This window comes from Nilaparvata lugens, chromosome 4 (assembly GCF_014356525.2).
Source record: "Nilaparvata lugens isolate BPH chromosome 4, ASM1435652v1, whole genome shotgun sequence".
NCBI classification, from domain to species: domain Eukaryota; kingdom Metazoa; phylum Arthropoda; class Insecta; order Hemiptera; family Delphacidae; genus Nilaparvata; species Nilaparvata lugens.
The window spans coordinates 70,020,065-70,044,440 of NC_052507.1; the positions used below are offsets into that span (position 1 = coordinate 70,020,065).

Below are 24,376 nucleotides of genomic sequence, written 5' to 3' on the forward strand. Positions count from 1 at the left end.
TCGGCAACGCTGTTCTCCTATCTTTATTCACTGCCATTATAACGTGGACCTCACTATAGCGATATGTTCATTATCAATGAAATCAAATAAACATGGAATTGTTTATTGCATTAAATTGAGTCTTGTATACTAAAAAATAAAAATTAATGAATGAATAAATGACTTACATGGGCAATTCTGATTCCAGTGAGCAGATTAATGTTGCCATTTGCCTGAACCTTATGCAACTTGGACAGAATTCGACCCACATCTGAAGTCAGCGTAGCCAAAACTTCCACACTGAAAAGATTTAAATTAAGATAAATACATTTTTAATCAATTATTTATTCATTTATACAATAAGTACATTATTGAAATGATAGGGTGAGGAAAAATAAGGTAACCTTGTGCTACTCCTCTCCCAAATTCAGATAACGTAACACATAGTCCGAAATATGTAAAGTCTTGTAGACTGTAATTGTTCTTCAATTCACAAAATTTTCAGTCCTAAAATATTTTCACACAGTAGATTTTCAAATTACTTGTTTTAAAACTAAACATAGAAGAAATATTTCACATTATTATAACCAAAATAGGGAATATTCACATATCTCTTTTCTGTATAGGGCTACTTGTAATATAAATAGAAAGAAAAATAAAAATCTCAGTACTCTTTTTGAATTAATTTATCACAAAATGTTTCAACATTGATGGCATTTCCAAGTTCACTATTCATGTATAAAAAATCTTTTTTTAAGAATCCTGAAAAGCAAACTTCATTCTCTGCTTCCTGTTCATCATCATTGCAGAAAATAGATTAAAATTACTGTTGAAATTATATTTTGACATTAATAAATTTTAGCTGGATTTATAATTGGCATTTGAATATCATGTTCATATAATTCTAGATGCAATTTGTAGGTGACAAAATAATTTTAAATATTATGAACATATTTTGTATGTCATCATTATCATCCATCATTGACTAGGTTTATAAAGCCTGTTCCGGTTTCCACCGCTTCCTCGGTCTTCCGATGTCTCTTTTTCCCATCCAACTGCAACTTCCAAGCTTGTAGTGGAAGACGCGTTAACATCACAGGTGATTTGTCCACTTCAATCTATATTGATATATAGTTTCTGCTAGTGGATGGACATTGCACATTGCATTACAGCCGAGATATTTAAAGTTACTCGCCCAAACCATTATTATACAGAGTGAGGATAAATTATAGAGCACATTTCATGGGTGAATAAACAATAACGTATAGTAGTCTAGTAGCGCGCCTATTTTTGTGGCAAACATTGGTGTAGCTGCTATAATTTGTGATGAACTTCATCGAAACACAGTCGGCTCAATGGTGGGGGTGACAGAGAGTCAGGAGAAAGCTATATGCGTTTTGTGGTTTCACGAAAGCAAATCGGTTATTACTGTTTAAAGACGTTTTCGTTTAGAGTATGGATTCGGAAAATAAGGTGTATGCAATCAAGTCATGTAATATTGATGTACTAAAACAAACAATTGAAGCCGTAATTCAGGACATCAATCCAGAAATAATATTCCAGCAGATGATTAAACTTCAATTTCAAATAAAATCTTCCTATTTTGATACCTGGCAGGAACATCAGAATTGAATGAAGCTGTTGAGAGAGTGCCAGGTGGGCGAAGTGGTAAAGCCGCTCCCCCGGCAAGGGACAAGTACCGGGTTCGATTTCCGGTCTGGGCGCAATTTTTGGACAGTTTCATTCATCAGATTTTCTTCTACTATTTAGTTCTTTGGTAAGTATTTGCCTTAGCAGAAGTCCTTAGTTCTATTTATATAGCTTTAATTGGATATTTGAAATAATTATTATTCAGTAATAATATTTCAGCAGTTAAACAGCAATTTCTAATAAAATAAATCAATATTCATGTAAGTACACTTATTCGTGCTTTTTTATTCACCTATGATTAGGATAATAATAACTATTAATTTTATAAGTAAATAGCTTTGTTTGTTAACTATGAAAACTAAAGTTAATTATAACTATTTAGGAATGTAAGGGCCACTTCCCCTTGACTAGATGCGATTTCATATCTTGAGAATATTTGTTGCTCTATTGCTCTACTAACTTGGCTAGTGTGAGAAGTCCAACATTGTTCTCAGCATTAGCTCTAGTCTTTGAATGGCAAACGAGGTTGACGGCATCCTGTTGCGCCTGCAATCGAGTTGGAATGAAGTCGCCATTACGCATGTAGTCGCTGTTATCCACACTAAAATCAACAAAAAATCGTAAAAAATAAGAATACTCTAAAACATCCAGTATGGAAAAGAGTTTTCAAGTTTAGCATAGGACTAGATCTCTGGTAAGCTTCTAAGTATAGTCATATAAAAAAGATAGCATAAGAAAATATCCCATGGCATAGGTATTTTTATGTTCCAAATGTCAAGCCGATTTTTCGTTAACTCAAGCCGACTAATGTCTATTATTACTGTTTTGGCCGGGTGAGAGTGTAAGAACGGCACAGTATGAGAGACTACCAGCGTCCATAAAGGTCCATTTTCTAGGACGCCATAGACGCGCTATATCAACCGATATAGTCTATTATATGGACGGATTTTATATAAATGGACCCAACCATCAAAACTAAAAAAACTGAGAAAAACGCTCTCAAAGTTTGGGAACCTTAGAAAAATTATATTACAAGTTTTCTATTATTATTTTGAATTTGTTATAGTATTTTAAATGTAAAACACTTCTCAGTTTAATCATTAACAAAATATTACTCAACATATTAATGAAAATGGTGTTTCGTTCCCTTTAGAGTAATAGGTTAAGGTCATTTGTTTAAAAAGACACAACAATATACCGTAATAGACTACAGCCGTTTCTATGTTTAGTTACGGTCTAAATCTCGACTGAGTTTTCAAATTAAGTCTAGGTCTGTCTAGAGTAGCGGTAAAGGTTCATTGCCTATATTCTATATATTAAATAGACTACTAGGTACTATATACTATATTATAGACTACGTTAATATAATGGTGCGTGGCTAGTGGCGTACAGCCGTCGCTTATGCGGGAAATTTTCTATGTGACTAATAGTAGACCGCTAGTCTGATATTTCACCACTCACGCTCCGACTGGTTTTCCACGAGCTAGTCCAACGTTCCCACTCACGTTCCAACTCGACTACGCGGCTGACCTTGGGATCTTGGATGCTAGACATCCAACTTTCGACCCAACATCAGGAACCCCATTCACGGTTTGACGTCGACCCCAATATTGGATCTCAAGTTGAAAATAGAAATCGGATAGTGAATGGGTCGCTTTAAGAAGGCCATTCTCTATCAGACTGGTGATCCAACATTTGATTTTTGATCCGACATCAGACCATGAATGAGGTTGTTCGATGTTGCTAGTCTATCGGATGAGTTGGATGAACTAGAGGTCCAACATACAACTAGGATTCGTTTTTCATTTACTAGACTAAAGTTGGAGCGTGAGAGATGAAACATCCGATTAGTAGGCCAAGTAGTGTTACAACAGTTGGACTGCTTCAGGAATTTGACCAGTCTGGAATTAGACCATAACTTTGAAGCTTTTTATAACACTCCGACAGAGGAGTATTGGCTCCAATCCTAATGCCTAGTCTACACTAAACACTAACACCAAATTAAAGACCAATCTGATGAGCAAAAATTGGAGCAATGGCAAGCAAAGGCCAATGAAGGCAAGCGCTGGCAAATCTCTAATCCACACTCTTACGCTGGTCGGCATTTGTACTCTTTGGTCGCTAATGTGGATGCGGCGTAACAAAGAAATTGAAAGTTATAGTAGCATTATAGTTAGTTCACTAGAAACAAGATGAAGTATACTTAATAAATTGGACAATAGGAAAAATTTGGGGTAATCAATACTTTGATTAATGTGCATAAATTTACAACTATAAAATGCTGGAATACCTACTCAGGTTTATCTTTTTGAAATACAGAACAAAGGCATTTTTGTTAAGTTTGATTGTTGAGTTTACAGAAAAACAAGGGCTTTAGCTACATTGTACCTAAAAACTTAACCTTACACAAATCTTTTAATTAAAGAGCCACTTCCACTTTTCAAAATTGAATCTAATATTTAAATTTAGATAAGCAATCATGAATTTGATAAACTAATATAAAGTATTGCAGTAAGTTACTCAGTTTTATTATCAAGAGAAGAAATTAAAATAATGAAGAAGGCTCTTTTGGTTTCCTAACCTGAAAAGTCATATAGCAACAAAACAAAAGATTTTGTATACTTACCATATCATAGTACTCTCACGAACCATGGTTGGATGTGATTAAGAAAATACAAACAAATTAGCAAAGATCCCAAACAAATAAACCAAAATTATTCGGGTAGAAAGTGAAAATGTTGACGATTACAAAGCAAAACTTTTGCTATTTGCTGATTCAGGTTCTCGAAATCTCGAATTCGAATCGAGCTATCAGCTATCGAGTATCGACATAGGCCCAACGACTATCGACTTATTAAATGATGACTTGATCTATCGCTACGCCATCGCAATAGTTTAAGCGCAAAAGTTCAAAAGAAAGGAATGCCAGTCGCGTATCTCTTCGCTTGACCTTGTTTTTTTCAATCGAAATAGATTTCCTTAATCTGTGATAATTATTAATTCCAATTCAGGTTTAAATGTTTAATGCATAATATGGGTTCTTCAAGCTATTTTTACAGCAAGAAACACTTAAATAATGGCAAAACAATGTTTCTCTTAATCAATATTATTACTGAAGTGGTAGATATATTTTTATAACTAAGTTATCATTATTCAGAATTATCTATCATTTTATAATCTCGCAAAAGATTAAATGTAATTAAAGTGCAAGTAATATTAATGCATAAAATTTGATATCCAAATTTTAAGTGATGAAACCTATCACTTGCACAAGTGCAAGTGATAGGTAAAGTATTAAAAAGGTATGAGTCCAATACTCTGGAATACCCACACGTGTTCATTCTCTTAATAAGGATTCAAAACATGGAGGCCTGCAATACCAAACCAAAACCACATTCAAATAAGGTAAAGGAGAGTTGTGTTGATGAGAACAGGGATGAATATCAGAACGGTCCACAGGATGAGAGATGCCCTACTCAAGGATTTGGAAAACGGGCTGAAGGAAAGGAAGAAGAGGCACTACTGCTGATCGGGGACAATACGCTAAGGATGGCGGGAGATAAATTAATGAGAGACACATTTGGGCAAGACTTGGAGGTAGAAATTGTACCCTTTGGAAAAATCCAAGATGTCAGCAGTAGAGCACTTAAAATCAGAAACACTATTCCATTGAAAGTTCTACTCAATGTAGGTTCAAATAACCTACAGCATCAATGAGCATGTCATGAGACCATTATGACTCACTTTGGAGGCTAACATTAAACGGTTTCCACATGCTAACTGGTACGTCACATCTATTCCAATTCCGGAGGATATAGGTGAGAGACTCATTGATGAAACAAACAAGGATCTAAAGTTTATGTGCTGGCAGCTTAATGCTACATTTATTGACAACTCAAATCATTTACATAAGCGTCACCTGAGCTTGGATGGATAAAGTTTAAACCTATAGTGTGGTCCACGTTATAATGGCAGTATTTGATCAACATTGATGCTGGTAATCTTGTCTATCATCCGACAAAACAGACAGCGCTATCTTTCTACAGCTCCACAACGTCGCCAAATCCGTTTTCAAATACGAAATTATAATTATATTATAATTAATCAAGTCAGACAATCGGTAACGCTGGTCTTCTATCTTTATCCACTGCCATTATAACATGGACCTCACTATATAGAAGGTTCTAAAATCTTGGCAGAACAACTTGTGAGTGCACTGGAGTGTAAGGCAGGAATTCAGGATAGCAGCTAACCAAACAGAAGATGACCGAAAATGCCATAGACCAAATAATGCAACCAATAAAATAATAGGAAATGCACACAAAAATCGTTGACTGTTCTCCACCTAAATATTCAAAGAGGTCTTCAAAATAAACTTAGATGGACTGGTTGTAGAGTTCGAAAAATTTCACCCTGATATTCTAATTATTATCTCGGAACATGGCTTAGGCACGGACCAATTTAATCTCACAAATATCGAAGGTTTTAGACTGACCTCCAGTTATTGTCGAACTGAACGTATGTGGGGTGGCGTAGCTGTTTTTGTAAAAAATAATTCTTCTGTTGACATAGATGAGCTTCAGTTACCAGAACAATGCAAGTCAAAGGAACAAGTGTTTGAAACTGTGGGATTGATACTCAAATATCAATCAAGAAAATTGATTCTAATAGGAACATACAGATCTCCTAGCACTGATACAGTGGAATTTTTAGGAAAATTGGGACAGTTACTCGGACAACACACAAAGAAGTCAAATGATATAATGATACTGGGAGATGCATACTTTGACATACTCAGACCAGATGAGCGTAGTGTAAAGGACCTTCGAAATGAGTTATCTGAGTTTGGATGCAGAATACATCACATCCCTGTAACAAGGAAAACCCCCACTACTGTATCCAGCATTGATGGGTGTTAAACAACTATCAAACAAGAGGAAATCGAGGTAAAAGCACACTATAAACCACTGTCAGACCACCATTTGTTGCTATGCAAAATAAAAAATAGAAGTAAAAGTTGCCACACTTCTCACAGAGACTCTATAGGAATGTCTCAAAAAACAAATTAACTGAACTAGCATGTACTGTATCTCTTATTTTTATTTCTTTTAGTAACTTTCTTTAATCGATTGTAAATGGTAGTGAAGACTGTTTTGGGCTTAATGCCTGTAGTCTGTAATAGTTGTTCTGTAATAAATAAATATATAACTAAAGCAAATGTTAAACAGGGCCGCCCAAAGGGCAGGGCGACCGAGGCGGTGATGATGGCTGAAGCTGAAAATTAGGTGTTTTTCACAATACAAGGATCATTGTTGTCTGGTGTACCTGGAAATCTATAAATGAGATAAAGCGTTCCACCTGATCTTAGATTGTAGAGCACACAAATACGCCCAGAGGGACTTTGAATTATACATCTAACTAAATGGTAACAATCGGAAGATATTGTTGATCAAAAATTATAATTCGTCAGAATTGATTTTTTCTTTAAAATTTACTCATTTTTGAAAAAAATCATAACTCAGTACTTATTGGAGATAAAGAGTTGCGAATGATCTCATTTTATAATCTAAAACAAAGACTGAAGCAAATTTCTCCGTCCGATTACTGGATTTGGCAGAAATAGCTGAAAAGTGGAAAATGAACTGTTCAATAGAATAGTTCACAGAAATTCTTGTTTATGAAGCCATAACTCCACTTTTCGTTGCACAGACGTCAAAGTAAACTATAGCTCACATAAAACTAAAATCGCCCGATTAGACACATGATTTTGTTGCACGGTCGTCGTCGTCAGAAGGAGCTTATTTTATGTCTTCAATCGATAAAAACGGTTAGTTTATTTAAGGGCCCGAAGTCCTGCTGTTAAATCCACTACCTATCTACTCGCGCCAAATGCATTTTAGAGCTCATAATAGCTTGTTTTGAAAGTTGTTTACGAAAAACTAACTTCATTATGAGTAAATTATCTTTACCGAGTATAGCTTACTAATAAGTATAATATAAGTATTTATTAACAATTAAATATTTATAAGTATTTTTATTTTGTAACGAGTACTTTGGCTACCCACAACTCATATATTTATTGTAGTCTCATTACTTGTAGATGCTCAACCAATATAATAGAATTATTGTTACCGGTATATAATTGTAATTAAATTATAACTATTATGTCCTAGCCCACATGATTATTGAAAACCAATGATTATAATAATTTATTATCAATTTATGTTTGATGGAATTTAGTTTTTTTAGTTACTGAAATCATCCGTTATGAATGTTTTGATTGGTCAGTAAGTTTCAGTATAGAGAAACGATAGCATAAGTAGATATCCCATGGTATAGGGCGTTTATATCGCAACTTTTACTGTTATACCAAGCCGATAGTTAACGTTATTCTTTCCTATGCAGCTGTGTGACGCTGGTAGTTTCTCAAATTGTGCCGTTCATACACTCTCACCCCAACAAAACAGTGAAAATTGACAATAGTCGACAGTAATCGGCTTGAGATAACAGTAAAAGTTGCGACATAAATTCGCTATACCATGGAATATCTACTTACGCTATTGTGTCTCTATGGTTTCAGGCTCTACTTAGGTACTTGATTGATTATGTTATACAGTACCGGTAAGGTAAGCTACCTAAATATATTCATTATATTTCATTATTTTTAATAATGTATTGAAGGAAGATTTTTGTTAATGAGTTGATAATAAATAAACTCTCATAAATATTCTTCAATATTCAATTAAAATTTTATGCAGGCATAAGCATATTCATATCAATGAATGTTAGAACGTATTCAATTCAAATCTGATAACAGGTTTTGATGAAGCTCATAATTTTTGTAGCTATACTATATAACTATTCCGATGTGATAACTTACTGCTGCTACCACACTTATACAAAGTCTTATTGCGAGTCAGGTTTTTTCTAGAGGAAAAGATTGAGGAAAAAAGCAATCTCAATAGGTACCTATATTCAAGTATTATTCTAGATGTAGCAATCTTTTATTGTTTGGAATTTATTCAACGAATCAGCTCAGTGACGGAATAAGGATAACAGGTATAAGGATATAAGTTTTATCTTCTTTACTCCGTGGTTCAGTTTTGAGTTGACGTACTTAGAAGTGTCACTGGTCTTTGGTCTCATTTTTGTCCCAAGTCTCTGAACAGAATGATCATTTTTCGGATACAGTTACTATGTATACTTCTCATTGGAAGCCATAGGTGAGTAACAATAATTGTAATCATTACCTGAATAACCTAATAGGATTTTTCTTAATCAGAATATATTATGAAATTATAAGTTGAAATATCAATAAATATTAGGTACATAGATCTTTGATGATAATGTACCGTATTATTTCGAATTCATCAAAATGCCTACACATTACTTTATTTAGATTTCTCCCAAACAACTTACCGGTATGACATTTGGAAGTTCATAGCTCCAAAAATACTGTACTGATTATAAGGAAATTCATTACCGGTATTTGAATTTTTTACATGAAACTTTAGTTTCCTTAAGGAAAATTTCCTTATGTGAATCTCCCTTGTTATGAAATAAATCCTTATTCTCAAGAAATGATTCTATAGTATAATTGAAGAAATACATAAAAAAGTTTGATTTATTATTTTTGAATCTTCTAAAACATCTAAGTCTAATGCGACAAGAAATTTTAAAATTTGTAACATAGTTTGATTCAGCATTGAGTTAAATCTGCAAAGGAAATCTTTGAAATGAATTAATGATAATATAGTCTGTAAAATTTATTATTGAGAAGGTAGCCTAATACATATTAATCAAAATTAATGTTTTGATGTTTAGGATTTAAACATGAGTATAATTTGTGGATTTGAGTGAAATCTTTAATATTTTTCTGTGATTGTGAAGGAAGATTTTTGTTTGGATTTGTATTTTGGAATTAATTAATTTGATAAATTCAAAATTGTTGTAGATACATTTTTTTGGATTCAAAATAGTGTTTGAATCAAGTTATTATTTTTACATAACCTCTAGACTGTGTATTCCAAATAAATTAAGGTGCATTTTCGTTATGCGTAAGTTTCCGCAGTGGACGACGGAAGCATTGTTGACATTCATATTGTCCTAATCTCAAGTGTGCTAAAACAGCTGATCAAATAACTTTTCATTATTATTGTCTTTATTATTAAAGAATTGAACATTTCTAATAATTTCAACATATTGACATTTAAAAGTATAAGCTCAACCTGCCCCATTAAAACATAACTGAACATAATATTTTACTTATGTAGACAAATTGAAATCTACCCAATCTGAGATTCTCTCCCTGTCGTGGTCGACGACGGCATTTACGCATGAAGGAAAACCCAGCTTTGGAGCAGTTTTGGGCGAATGTCTGTTGTTTTTACATGAATTGTATTTGTATATGAATAAATAAATAAATATTTGATCAGACCTATTAATATTACCACTCTCACCTGCAAACAAAATTATTGAATTTTGTTGGATGGATGCAATTCAATCCGTATTTTATATTTGTAATTATTAATTTTTATTAGTGATTAAGTTAGATTCAAATAAGATAATCGAGTTTTTAAATTATAGGATGGTTGCAAGAAAAATGGATATTAAAAATAGAAGATCGTCCAAAATTTGATTGACATCAGAGATGTTAATTTTTTCAGATTGGAAGCCACCAAGACATCAGCAGGTTCTTCATCGGCCTCTCAATCACAAAATGGGCCAAAAGAGCATGATAAATCATCAAACGTGAGTGGAGACAAATCTATGAATATTATTTTATTACTTATTACATTATAAGTTTTTACTCAATTTTCGAAGAATTTCATTGAATTCCCATTTTCTTACATAATAGTAAGCCATATATGCAATATATATATATATAAGCCATAATAAAGCTATATTATGATAACTTTTTTCATGGAGTTTTAGAAATGTACTCCCTAAGCCGAAGTGGCTACTCTTGAAAGTTGAAAGTGAATTATATCACATTGCATTTCTTCAAATGCTAATGTAAACTTAATAATTATTCAACCATAATACGGAAAATAAAATTTATATTAGTTGATGACAGTAATTACATGTCATTTGGACTTTCGTTTAATAATTTCATGGGTTCATTATTTGAAAAAAATGAAAAATGCAACATGTCTATCTCCATCTTCTATCATCTTATAGAAATATAATTCTTGTGATTATTGTAATTCTTCTGGTAAGTTGAATAAATAATTAAAACCAAGAACTTGACAGGGAATACCTGCACCCTACACAGTAATACAGTATTCAACTATCTGATATAATATGTTGAGAATTTATCAATTATTAAATAAATTCTCATCACTTATAATCTTCAGTTATTCATTAATTTATAAAAAATAAATTCAATTCTATTCAATTATTTATCAATATATATTTATGCATTCAATTTCTCATGTTTCATCCAGAGAAGGACTTTACGATGAAATTGTATTAATAATAACCCACAGATGAAAATAAATGAGAAATTGTATTTGTTCAAATGCTGATGAATGAATTATTAAACGAAAATGGAAATCAATTGCTGTCGAACACCCCGAAGAGTTCTGCTACGGTACTGCGAATATTGACAAGCATTTAAACATCTAGAAGGAAATTAGCTGAGAGTCACTATCAAAGAATAATTCTCATTAAAAAAATAATTATTATTTGCAAGTCCTGGAATCGAGCCCAGGTCCTCATAATGATTGCTGGTTAGGCATGTTTCATCAAAATATACCAAACTGACAATATCTGGATAGCAGGAGGCTAAGTATATAAAAAGACCGCTGATATCGAGAGATTGTCAGTTTGGTGTACTCGTATTTGGCTAGAGCATGCCTAACCGTCAAGTAGGAGGAACCGGGTTCGTTTCCAAATGATTTTTGGATAGTGCTCTCAGCACATTTCCTCCTAGCTGTTCACCCTGTTGTCAATATTTTCAGTAGCAAAAGTCTTTGAAAGCATTTGATTTGAATTCTCGTTTAACTTAATTTATTAATGTTTTAAATTGAGTTTTAAACAGTTATACTGTTCTATTTTGTCTGTATATTGTTTATTGTGTATACAAGCCAATAGCCACTGTTTTTCAACTATATAAACTGGATAAGTACTTAGCTCGTAGTGACTTTAGATGCTTAGGCTTGTAAGATATTGTTCTTTGTGTATTTGTGTAGTATATTGCCAAAATTCTTCTGAAGATTATAAGTTCATTTGCTCTGAAAACTGGATTTCTCATTCATAGGCGATAGATCCATTCATAGTTTATCAAGAATCTATTACATTGGAGCCGACAACTATCCTTAGGTTAATAGGTGTGAAATGCTATCCAACCGATTTAGGAAAAATTGGTAGCACAGCAAATGTTACCCCTGTGGTGGGACCGAATTACAAAATAAATATGTCCCAAATGGTACACCATGAAATCCCTGGTTATGAAAAATTATTAGTAGGATAGATATCTTGATAGGTTATGAATGGTATACTGCTGAGTGGGAAATCGGTTCAAGAGAGATCAAGTCCTAATGAATATATTATCTGTGCAGACTAGCAAAATGGCATACAATATGAAAAATATTAAAAATGATGATGAGTTAATAGCTGCCTTAACACAACTGTTTGATAAGCAAAATGCTAAGTTAGACCAAATGTTTAAAAATCAAAATGCTAAGATTGATAATTTGAAACAAAATCAAAGTGCTAGGTTTGATGAGATGAAGCAAGAATTTGCTAGCATTAGACTAGAGCAGGCTAGTATAAACCTTCTATTGAAAGATGCACATGAAACATTGAAAGATAATCATGAAGATGAAAGCAAATTGAAGCAGGATGATAGTAGTGTTGAGATACAAGATCAATTATTTTATGTTTCAGATAATGTAGGCCTAGTTACTGTTGTTGAAAAAGTCAACCCTAATGAGATAGTAGAATTGAGTAAAGAAGTAGGTAGGGAGTTGTCTTCACTGAAAGTCAACTATCATGAAAGTAATATTGCTACATTGAAGGTTAGGAAAACTATAAACAAAGTGAATGATTACATGAGACAGGTTTCTGTGGAGGTTAGGAACAATGTAAACAAAATGAATGTTGCTTTGAGTCAAGTTGATGAGTTCAACTTTCAACTGAGAATTGAAAAGGTGTATGCAATGCATTCTCAAGTGAACATGACTAACTTTTGTAAGCAAAATGGCTTTATTGAAACAAATGAACCCATGAATAAAATTATGTTCTTGAAGAAAACAAAACACAAAGTCACCATTGATGTGTTAGTATTCAAAGGTTGTTTCAAGTTGCTTATTTACAAGATGATGACTGTGAATCATATGATGAAAGGGTATTCCCCAGCACTATGTTATGATTAGGAATCCTGTGTCATGCCGGGATTCAGAATAGCAATGACCGTAAATACTACGTATGGTAAGAGTCCATAATTGTATCTTTTTCTTTCCTGTAGCCTATTTTTCTTGGCCCTTAATCTTTAAATTGTTGATAAAACTTAACTTTTCTAAAATCTATCCATTATAGTGTAAATAATTGTTTGCTTGCGGTATATTTTTTCATCATGTATTACATATTTTAATTATGTCTATTTTTTTCAGGTATCATATTAGGTAATTAGGTTTTTCAGAGCAATTTATGTCCCATGTTCTCATCTTTCATTGCATATCGTGCCATAAGCCATATGTAATTAGGTTATAGTTTTCTTCTGGGCTTTTAACCCATTTTGCATTTTATTTTTTTTTGCTGTCCAATACTTTGGATTTTGGTAGACAAGTAGGTGTGATTCTTTTAGAGGTGTGGGCGTGAACCACATATGGCTGGACTCGATTATCTGACCTACTTGTTTGCGATATAAAAAACCTTAAGACTGCAACATCAAATGTTTGTAAAAACTTTTGCATACTTTTGTTTTTGTGGTCCGATACTAGAGTCTGCTATCACATTGCCTTACAGACATCTAGGAACTCTCCACCCAGTCACAATAGTCAACATATTTTTTCCTTCACCAGTTGTTTTTGTGGGAGTGATAGCTCACAATTATAACAAATTAGAGTCATACTTGGAATTTACAAAATTCCATAGTAGTATATTTTATTAAATATACTTCCTTATGAAAGTTCAGTACTGACATGTAGGATAGGCTCTAATTAATCTTTTTCTTCTTGTATTATTTAGAAAATTTATTTACCCAATTTTCTTTTTCTCTTGTTTGTATTTTTTAGGGAACTTATTTACCCATTATTCATCTTGATTGTCTTTGTATTGTAATCTTGAAATGTTTGTACTTATTATACAGTCTTCAAATTATGAATTATTAAACAATAATGGTTCAATTTAGAACATGCTGAAATTTAATTTTATGTATAAATTCTTTTGTTATAATAATAAAACTTCAAAATTTGAAGTATTAATGAATTGTGTCACCATATATATGAGATGTATTAATGAAAGTTAACTTGAATAATAATGTTTTCATTGAATAAAAACGTTTTGTTATATTATTAATTGAAATGAGTTAAAGGTTAAAATTTCTCTAAAGTTTTTGTAATTGATGTCTTTTTCTAAATTTAAAACTGTTTGTTATATAAATTTTGATATGATTGATTATCGTTTGAAATGGATGCTGTAGTGTATGTAGAATTTTTAGTGGGGTTTGTTGATTAGAATTTTGCTGGTATGTGATTGTTTTTTGAGATGAAAACCCATTATTGCCTAAAGAAGGAATACAGAGGTTATGACTTAGAGAGGCAGTAATGAGATAATATTTTTGTGTTGATTAATAATGATGATTGCCATAGATGCCAAATAATGATTAATATGTTGATTGCCATAGATGCTGTTTACTTATGATATTGATTGCCTTTGAAGCAAAATATTATTGATGTTTTGAATGATTTCTTGTTTAATGATTGATAGTAAAGTTTTGTCATGAAATGTAGTTTGTGTTTAGAACATTGAAAAGTCGAAATAAACTATAGTATCCAACAAACGATGATTAATAATATTGAATAATTTGCTCTTTATAAAATATTTGACAATGAATAGATGGAAATGAATTATTTTTTTTTCTATTGAAATTTGTAATTGATATCTCCATATTTCACAATTTATGTATTGCTGACTGTATAATAAGATGCTAACAAATTTCAATTTATATTGATTATATACTTAAAAATATTTTCATGTGTATTAGATTGTATTGATAGCCTAATCAAAATTTTCTTTTTAGTTTATAAGCATTTAAGATAACAGGTACAGCACAGAATTAACATTGAAATAATTATCACGTGAATCTCGAAATCAGCAACAAGTGAACGCCATGAAGAGTGTTAAGAACATTTGGGTGATTTTCGAACTAGTGTGACTCATCAATTGAATAACAACACCAATAACTACGCCCTATCTATGCTATGTCTACCCAATATCTACACTGATGCCTACAACAATGTCAACAACCAATAACACGCCAATATCTACGCTGATGTCTACACCAATATCTACGCTGAGCCTACAACAATGTCAACACCAATACAACGCCAATATCTACGCTGATGCCTACACTAATAACTATGCCAATATCTGCTCTGATGTCAATATCTCACACCAATATCTACGTTGATGCCTATACTAATAACTACGCCAATATCTACACCAATATCTACGCTGATCCTACACCAATACAATGCCAATAACTACGCCAATATCTACACTAATATCTACACCAATAACTACGCCCATATCTGCTCTGATGTCAATATCTACGCCAATAACTACGCCGATGCCTGTGCTGATGCCAATGCCAATATCTACGCCGATGCCTGCGCCGATGCCAATGCCTGCTCCAATGCTGATGCCAATGCCAATATCAACGCTGATGCCATGCCGACACCAAAGCATACGCCAATGACAATGCCAATGCTATTGCTGACCTGTATCTCAAACTTCAACACTACTACATTACCTGGAGGTAATTGCCATCCATGTTCCCATTCGCAACTTTGAATTCAGAATAACAGTCACAGTATCATGAAAGAATTGATTCAAAAAATCCTCTCCTAAATTATTCCTGTATGCAGAACTCTAAACCTTGAAGCTGAAAATATCAAAAAAACCAAACCTTACCTAAATAATCCTCACCTAAGTTAATCCTGTAAGCAGCATCTATCTCTTTCTGAAAAAACAAATTACATTGTCATTTCAAGCCTGAATGTACATTGTATAATTACAATATATACAAAATTTACATGACTCTGTTCGAGTTTGGTATGCAGCCGTTCTACTCAGCATGAGGTAATGCAACTGAGATGGCCACCTGTACCGAGTTTGGTATGCAACCGTCCGCTACAAGCATGAGGCAATGCTATTGAGATGTCACCTGTATCGAGTTGGTATGCAGCCGTCTACTACAAGCATGAGGCAATGCTACTGAGATGTCACCTGTATCGTGTTTGATATGCATCAGTCGACTGCAAGTATCAGCCCAACACTACGTGCATACAGATCAGCCCAACACTACGAGTATTCGGATCAGCCCAACACTAACGTCATCACCCTGGAGTCACACTTAACTGAAAATCATACTGAGTGCCTTAACGGACTGTTTTCCAAATGTGCATCGATAAATCAACCGCATCAATAGTGAAAGAAATGAACATTTTTAGATTTATTGAAATTTTATGTGAAAATTAATGTAACAATTCATCAATTCATTTAAAAAAAAAAAAAAAAATAATAATAAATTTTTATTCAACATACTATTTTTTTTTTGCAATAAAAAATTGAATTTTCTATCTATTAATTTATGTGCAATTTCAAAAAACTATTCTTTACATATTAAACTTTCTGTTGAGATATTTTCCTTTAAATTATAAAGCTAAATCAAAAGTAATTTTGATACTTTGAAATATGTTTGGAAACATATACCAAATGCTATTGATGAATTTTTATAATATTTCAATTATAGTTGACATGTAATGTTTTTATAGAAAAAATTGTTACTGTTCTCAAATTTATTTCAACAATTTCAAACATAACATTTTTTTATGTCAAGAGGGGTATTTGTAATATTACATTTTTTCTCGATTGGAATCGAATCTTCATTCGAGATCTATAAAACTTTATAGTAAATATCAGAGTCTCGATTACGGACAACTTTTTGACTGAGAATTTATCGTAAATGATTGTGTTGCATTGTTCCATAGTGTCACCGAGGCTGAGTTGAACAGAATTAATAGATAAATGGATTATTTAAATAGAGATGATATATAAAAATTAAAATAATAGTTTCAAAATAAAGTTTTATTGAGAACAAATATAAATGTGAATTCTAAACTTGTAATTTATAATTTTTTTGGTGACGTGTCCGTAACATCGACACTGAAGAAGCTTTGCTCTGTTCCTGGTAGCTAGGTTTTTTCTCCTTCTTCTCTCTAAAACTATGGCTGGCTATGTGTGTTGTAATTTGTGCTCTCTGAATATTTTTTTGTTTAAGTGAATTTATTATGTTTTAAATTGAGTTTTAAACAGTTTAGTGTTCTATTTTGTCTGTATATTGTTTATTGTTATACAAGCCAATAGCCACTGTTTTTCAACTATATAACCTGGATAAGTACTTAGCTCGTAGTGACTTTAGATGCTTAGGCTTGTAAGATATTGTTCTTTGTGTATTTGTGTAGTATATTGCCAAAATTCTTCTGAAGATTATAAGTTCATTTGCTCTGAAAACTGGATTTCTCATTCATAGGCGATAGATCCATTCATAGTTTATCAAGAATCTATTACATTGGAGCCGACAACTATCCTTAGGTTAATAGGTGTGAAATGCTATCCAACCGATTTAGGAAAAATTGGTAGCACGGCAAACTTAATACTAATAATATTCAAAAATTTTTAAATAAATTCTTTCGGACGTTTGTATAATATCTATTTCAAGATTCATCCTCAATTGGGTACTTCATTACCTCATATAAAAGCTGTGAATTTTTTTATTTGTAGGGAATTGGAGAGAAAGTCCACACTCATCATTGGGACTGCCAGCCGGATTCACAGAGCTTCCAAGAGCAGATATCGTTGACAACAAAACTGCTACAAGACGGTGACGAATTTGTGAAAAAACAAAACAATTTCTCAGAAGATGAGACAGTTGTGCTAGTTATAGGTAAGGCAGGTGCTAGCAAATCAAATTTAGTAAAATTTTTGACAGGAATTGATAAGTTGGTGTCGAAAGAAATCCACACAGGTACTGGTGAATACATTTATGAAGATACTACAAAGAAGAGTTCATCGATAGCTGCTGTCAACCCTGAGTTCATAAAGTACAACTCAACTTTCAACTATTGTGTTACACCAAGATTCCACGATTCTATTAGCTCGGCCCATGAGATAGTTTCTATGAATATTATGAAGTCAATCGCAAACAAAATCAAGAAGACAAAGATTCTGCTTGTTGAAAACTATGAATCTCTAAAATTTGGACAATCAGAAGATAATTTTATGGAAACTCTTCGATACGTAGATGATTTTATTGTGGATATTGACAAGTATAAGGATCACTTAGCAATAATCGTCGCTAGAACACCTCTCACTTACAGATCAACGGATGATATCAACATTGCATCTGGAATAGTCACTGATGAGATGCATATTGCTGGTATAGCAAATTATTTGAATCACTTGGAAAAGTTTATAGGAGACAAGTTAAAATTGAAAATCAGTAAAAGCGAGGAAGAATTCTACAGGAGAGCGATTCGACTTCTGCAGAGTCTTCAGAGCAGAGATAAAAATGGACAGACAACAAGGATAAATATATTTCGTCAACCATACAAGTCTGGATCTCCAAAAGCCATGCAGCTGCTTGTGAAAAACAGGGAATCATTGCTCCATACTATCACCAGTTTGAATTCCATTCACGTTTCACTGAATGACTTTGATTATGTATTGTCGAATCAGGCCAAAATATATCTTCAATGTATGCTGGATTTGATTAATGATAGTTATAAGAATGAAACCAGTAAACTCTCATTGAAACTAATCGAGCACCTCAGTAATGAAACACAAAGCTACGAAAATTTCAATGAGATAATATTTTATTTGAAAAAACTGCATGGTTCTTTGAAACGCTTGTCACAAGGTCTTGATAGATCAAACAATGATGATGAGTATTTCGGTTTGGTTCATGGTTTTATTGCTGATCAGAAAATTCCGATACAATATAACGGAAATACAAGTTTAAAGTTCCCAGGTAGGTATGAAGACTTAATGATGGACTTTGTAAATAAGAACAGACTTTTTAATCCATCTTCCTGGACTGCTCCAATAAGGAAAGTGATAGAAAAAACTGAAGATGAATTGGAGTGGTATGAAACATTAAATAAATTCATAGAAGAATTATCAGGCTATGAAATTCAGAAAATGAAAAATAAGTTTGAGATGGGTAGGAGACTTTTACATGAGAACTCAACAGTAGATAATAATGATCTGTTAATGCATGTCTGGGATATTTATGGAAACAAATTCATTAAACAGTTGAAAGAAGCTTCAGGGGATAGCAGGAGGAAAAAAGAGGTGGAGCTGATAACAAACAGTTTGTTGAAAGAGAGTAACATAACTTGCGACAGTAATGGAACGTTGATTGTAAGGGGTTATTTGGTGAGGTTGTCGGAAATAAACTCGGAGAAACTGGTTCGAGAGCATTGCAACAACACAAAACTGAAAGAAGTGGGTTTGTTGGCGGTTGATACAGTGTTCTTCGATGAAGATACAGACGACATTTTCAAGGGAGTGAATATGGTGATATCAGCGCCCAAATGGAAAGTGATTGGAGAGAAGAGGAGAATCGTTCTCAGTGGTGAGGATGGCTCCAAAATGCCTGGTAACCCATATGTGGCTGATAGTAAAGATGGAGCTCCAGGATTACCGGGTGGCTCAGGAGGAAGTTTCTTTGGGCTTGGTTACGAATTTTCCAAAGGTGAAGATCTAACAATTGAGTCAAATGGAGGGAGAGGTGGTCCCGGAGCGGATGGAGCCAAAGGAGAAAAAGGGGCTGATGGCAGGGATGGAGCTGAGAAAGCAATGGAACAATTTATATTAAACTCTACTCCTGATTCTGCTCCCATGTTGGACTCTACGAGTTACGTCCATCTGGCACACAATGTGAGAGAACCAAGCCTTGAAATTTTATTCGATAATAAAACTGATAACTTGAAAGAAATGGTTTTCAAAAACGAAAAACAATGCGCAGAACCCATTTACTCTGACGGAGGCTCAATCTACTACAACTGCTCGGAAGTTTACCTTCGGTTATTTTCATTCACAGAGAACGGCGACTGTGGAAGCATTGGTGGCTCTGGGGGGCTGGGGGGAGAGGGGGAGAGGGAGGTTTGCCAGGTGAACAGGCTCTGGTAGAAACGAGCTACAAAAAGTCGGGGATCCACTTTGAAAGACAGGAAGGCAGGAAAGGAGAGAACGGGAGGAGGGGAGAATATGGTGATCGTGGTCTCAATGGAGCATCAGTCACGTGTCATCGTTTCGACGGCACAGTTGTCAAAAATGGAGGAAGAAATGATGGAGAGTTGGAGCGTTACATCAAGTGCTTCCATGGAGGAACATCACTCGTATCGTGTGATGAACATCAGCCACTCAACACAACTGCTCAATACTCAAGAACAGGCCTGAAAAAGCCGACCCCCTTAAAGGATATTGAAATTTTTGATTATATGGATGAATACTCAACTCTACGTGCACAACACAGGAATAATCCAGTATTCAATTTCATGCTATCACAGTTTTCATAATCGGAAATAGATAAAATCCGAAAACTCCAGACACAAATTCAAGAATGAGAAATTCCATCAGTAACCGGTTGCTTCATTTTCATTTGATAATAAGATCTAGATTATTTATTGTCTTATCTACCTCGAAAATTTTATTTTACTCCTAAAAATTGAATTATTCCAGAATTTAGCTGATCAAACACAGTCAGGATTAAAACAATTTAATTTAGAAATAGGTAGGCCTACTGATAGTATAAAATAGAGTTGTATGTAACTGTCAATATTGCGGAGGTCTTGACAGTGTTAGTTGTAAGATATTGGTAAATATTGCATTGCATAAATATTATATTGTAAATTAGAAACATATTGCTGATTAAGGTTGAGTGGTAGAAAGGACTTTCTAGTCCTAACTCCGCCTAATAAAGAGTATTTTCATTTTCATTTTCATTTTCAAAAGGAAACTATTGAAGTATATCATATACTGTGTTATGAAGCTTTATGTTCGAATATTCAAATGTGTTCATCAGGTGAATAATTGAAATATAGAAAAATCGAACTGTGTTTATTGACATTAGAAAATGATCAAGTCAAATTAATTATCGCTCATATGAACTATAAATAAAATGCATTCAATTTTCAAGAAGACGATGTACTTTGCTAGTTTATCAACAGCCACTCACAACTAAATTCTATTACAAACTGAAAGTTTAGAAAATGACGTATGGAAAAATTTCCATTCACACTCGCCATATTAACTAGGTCACCCGAAATGGGAAATTCTTTTTACACATTACTTTACACTATAATATAATCAATGTATTATCATACATTTTCACAGTTCTAGGCACATTCGATTAGTCTGTCAATTCTTATTGATTACTATTTCAACAATCATCGAATACATTTCCATGATATCTTAATTATTGACAATGAATTGAAATACTCTACCCTGAAAAAACCATTTTCAAAATTGTTTATTACAAGTCCATTCCATGAGGAAAGGTTGAAACGGTTTTTGAGAATACTCTTCTGAAACTGAGTAGAAAACAGGATGATTTGGACTTTTAAATGAACGAGATAAAAAAATATTTATGTTGATATCCTTGGATATTTCTCCCTCGATCTTCCAAATATCTTAGTTTCCACCATTTATTAAGAAGCAAAACTGACTCTATTAAAAATAGAGGAGAATAGTCAAGAAAGAAAAGAAAGTAGATATTCAATCAGTTTTGACTTCATTTAAATAAAAGTATTTGACCACTGACAAGATATTAAAAGGAATAACAAAATAATTAAATTAAAATAATAATTTAAAAGGGTACTTAGATTTATATTTTTATTTTTATCAAAAGTAGCCCTAAAAAAGACAATATTACAAGGAAATTTGACCAGGTTGTTTCTTATTATACATTGGTAAGCGATACCAATACATTGTGAGTCAATTGTGTGGGGGATCCATCTTCAAGTATCAACTATTTCAGATTTCGAAAATCATGTCATTGCAGAGTATTGTCGCAAACTTGTATACCTATGCAGTTGTAATAATAATTCCTGAATTCAAAGATCTAAAACTAAAAAAATATAGTAAGAAAATGTAGAAAAGATGCTCTGCTATTTACAACTCTGATAATATTTTTGAAGGTGAAATTTTTCATTATTGTACATCATAATCCATATTTTAAAAGTCCATTGGCACTAAGACAACGTCATGTTGTTTCATCCATTCACAAATCGCAGCCATTGCGTCACCCATTGATCTGAAAAATTAAAAAAAATATTATCGTTGATATAGAAACATTCAAGTATTAACACTAAACAGTAGAATTTACACTGTGTAGAGCAATCATTGAGTTATTTCTATTTACATCATTCTGTGGAAATGTAACAAAACATTTTTAATTTTATTAAATCTAACGTTATGTAAATAATAATAGTTGATATACATATATCAATCAAAACCAAATAAAAACCAAATATACTATTAGTATTGATATGAATATTGTATATTACTTGAAATTGCATTATAAGTCGAAACATGTTGTGAGAAATAAAATTAAGTTAAAAAATGGGTACCTTACATTGATTTCTTAATCTTTCTATAATTTCCGTCATTTAAATACTTGAATTATGACATAGCAGTTTGATTCGTAGCCTAATTATTAGCATTAATCAGACTGCTATGTATTAATTTAAGTATTTGAAAGTGATAATTAACAAGCAGTTTGTTATGAAAAGAAACATTGAAAAATGTTTCTCTGTATAATATTAGAATTGAGTTATTTATTTATCAACAACATAATCACATAATCATAGAATAATTGGGAATAAAAAAGCAGGCTTCATCTTAATATTCATTCCCGAATTTAAATAAAAGTTAGTGCAATAATAGTTATTTGTACAACTAGTGCGCAAAGTGACAGTTTGCTGCACTGAAAGAAACGTCTACATCCAAGCCATAGGTGAGGGCGGAATAGCTTCTTGAGTGCAGCAGAGGAACTTTGCTCATGTATTTCACATTGAACTTTTCCTACAGTTACTATTGAATATGAGAAGTGGTTGATTATGGGTAAAATGATGGCTGAAATCCATCAAATGTTTGTGTGTGTGATGCTGTTATTAATAACAACCTTAATTCATTTAAAAATTGATAATCCAATTTAAGTTGAAATTCTCAGCCAAAGTTCGCATTTTTATTCATTCAAGAATCAGAAAAAATACAGATAGAACAAAAAATTTGCATTCAAAATACACGCCAACAGCTGATTGGGATGGCTGCAAGATGGCTGAACTGACAAGCGCGCGACCTAGCGGGAAGAATTGTACCTAAGTTTGTTTCATCCAGCTCAAAAGTACTGAAACAGGATTCAGAAATTTAGACTTTTTCTCAAATTACCGAGAAAAATGGTCAAAGTAAGCTGAAAAATATTTATAGAAATAACATAGACAATAGAGAATATTTTATTGTAGTATTGTTATGTTTTTTATTATTTTTATTTATATGAATATCAAACATAATCATTTAACCTCAAAATTCGAATTTTATAATATATATTTGCTACTTTTCTCATTTCTTGCAGTTGAAATAATAATTATCAATAGAAAAGAACTATTATTTATTATTAAATGATGAGAATTTGTAAATGATGATTATTTAGATGAACATTATTCTTGTTTTGGATTCTAGATTGTGATTTTATCATAAATGTAGGGTAGCCATTGAAATGATTCTTATCTAAATCTAACCACAGTCATTGTTACCAACTTAATTTTGTTTTCGTGCACTAATCCTCCATATACCCACCAACTATTTTGTATTGCCATGTTGCAAATCTGGAGTGCAGAAAAAAATTTCCCGCACTAGAGCAGAGAAGTGAATCTTTGGGTATTGTAATCAGTACAGGAACAGCTACTTTCCGTGGTAGCTGTAGGAAAAGGATATTTATTGTACTATACAGTACCCTATATTTTATATATTATTATACCCTATAGGGTATAGGGATTACCCTATATTCTGATATGGGGTATATCAATCTTTTCCTTGTTTCTTATTGAGTTGTGTGAATGTATATAAGGAGTCGTTGGGGTAGAGTTGAGAGATTTTCTTTAACATAAATTAGGCTAATTAGGATGTAGGCCTATAGTCAGTTACTATAGTTTTCAGTTACAGAGTTAATAGATTAATAAATGTTGTGCCTAGTAGAATTATTAAAATAAGCTGTAAGAAACATAACTCTAAGGAAGTGGATAATTGGATAAAAACAAATGATCTTATTGTATGGTGATCTGAGTTTGTCAGGTACCTATTTCTTGTCTACCGATTTTTTAAGAGTTGTGGAGGATTTCCGTTGTGTTTCTGTATTGAACTTACTTAATTTTCAAAACTCAATATTTCATTTTGTAGTTTGTGTATTTCTGTCTGTCTGAAGTGTTCTCATAACTATGTCTTATTCTATTTGTAG

General features: G+C 32.7%; 3 protein-coding genes across 3 annotated transcripts in view; 1 reads left to right on the top strand and 2 right to left on the bottom strand.

Annotated features, from left to right (window-relative positions):
• The window catches only part of LOC111049699 (26S proteasome non-ATPase regulatory subunit 4), a 43,255-nt gene extending 38,806 nt beyond the window's left edge, over positions 1 to 4,449 (bottom strand). Inside the window, exons 1-3 of the mRNA XM_039427088.1 lie at positions 4,256 to 4,449; positions 2,090 to 2,230; positions 168 to 279 (exon numbers count right to left, since the gene is read on the bottom strand). Coding sequence (XP_039283022.1) covers positions 168 to 279; positions 2,090 to 2,230; positions 4,256 to 4,281 — 279 coding nt within the window. The 5' untranslated portion in view covers positions 4,282 to 4,449. The remainder of the gene's footprint in view (positions 1 to 167; positions 280 to 2,089; positions 2,231 to 4,255) is intronic.
• A 4,173-nt stretch (positions 4,450 to 8,622) lies between these two features.
• Positions 8,623 to 22,487, top strand: LOC120350940. Its single transcript, XM_039426346.1, has 3 exons — positions 8,623 to 8,852; positions 10,296 to 10,380; positions 17,641 to 22,487. The coding sequence occupies exons 1-3, from the start codon at positions 8,800 to 8,802 to the stop codon at positions 20,047 to 20,049; spliced, it is 2,547 nt and encodes an 848-aa protein (XP_039282280.1). The 5' UTR covers positions 8,623 to 8,799; the 3' UTR covers positions 20,050 to 22,487.
• Positions 20,963 to 24,376, bottom strand: part of LOC111049693 (hemicentin-1-like) — a 440,149-nt gene continuing 436,735 nt past the window's right edge. The window contains exon 16 of the mRNA XM_039426347.1: positions 20,963 to 22,174. The gene's annotated coding sequence lies outside the window, so the exon portion shown is untranslated. The remainder of the gene's footprint in view (positions 22,175 to 24,376) is intronic.

Bases quoted from the DNA above. Each gene is read 5' to 3' on its own strand.
- LOC120350940 (XM_039426346.1), top strand. From the start codon at position 8,800: ATGATCATTTTTCGGATACAGTTACTATGTATACTTCTCATTGGAAGC. The intron at 8,853-10,295 runs GTGAGTAACAAT...TAATTTTTTCAG, and splicing joins CTTCTCATTGGAAGCCATAG to ATTGGAAGCCACCAAGACAT. The intron at 10,381-17,640 runs GTGAGTGGAGAC...TTTTATTTGTAG, and splicing joins AGCATGATAAATCATCAAAC to GGAATTGGAGAGAAAGTCCA.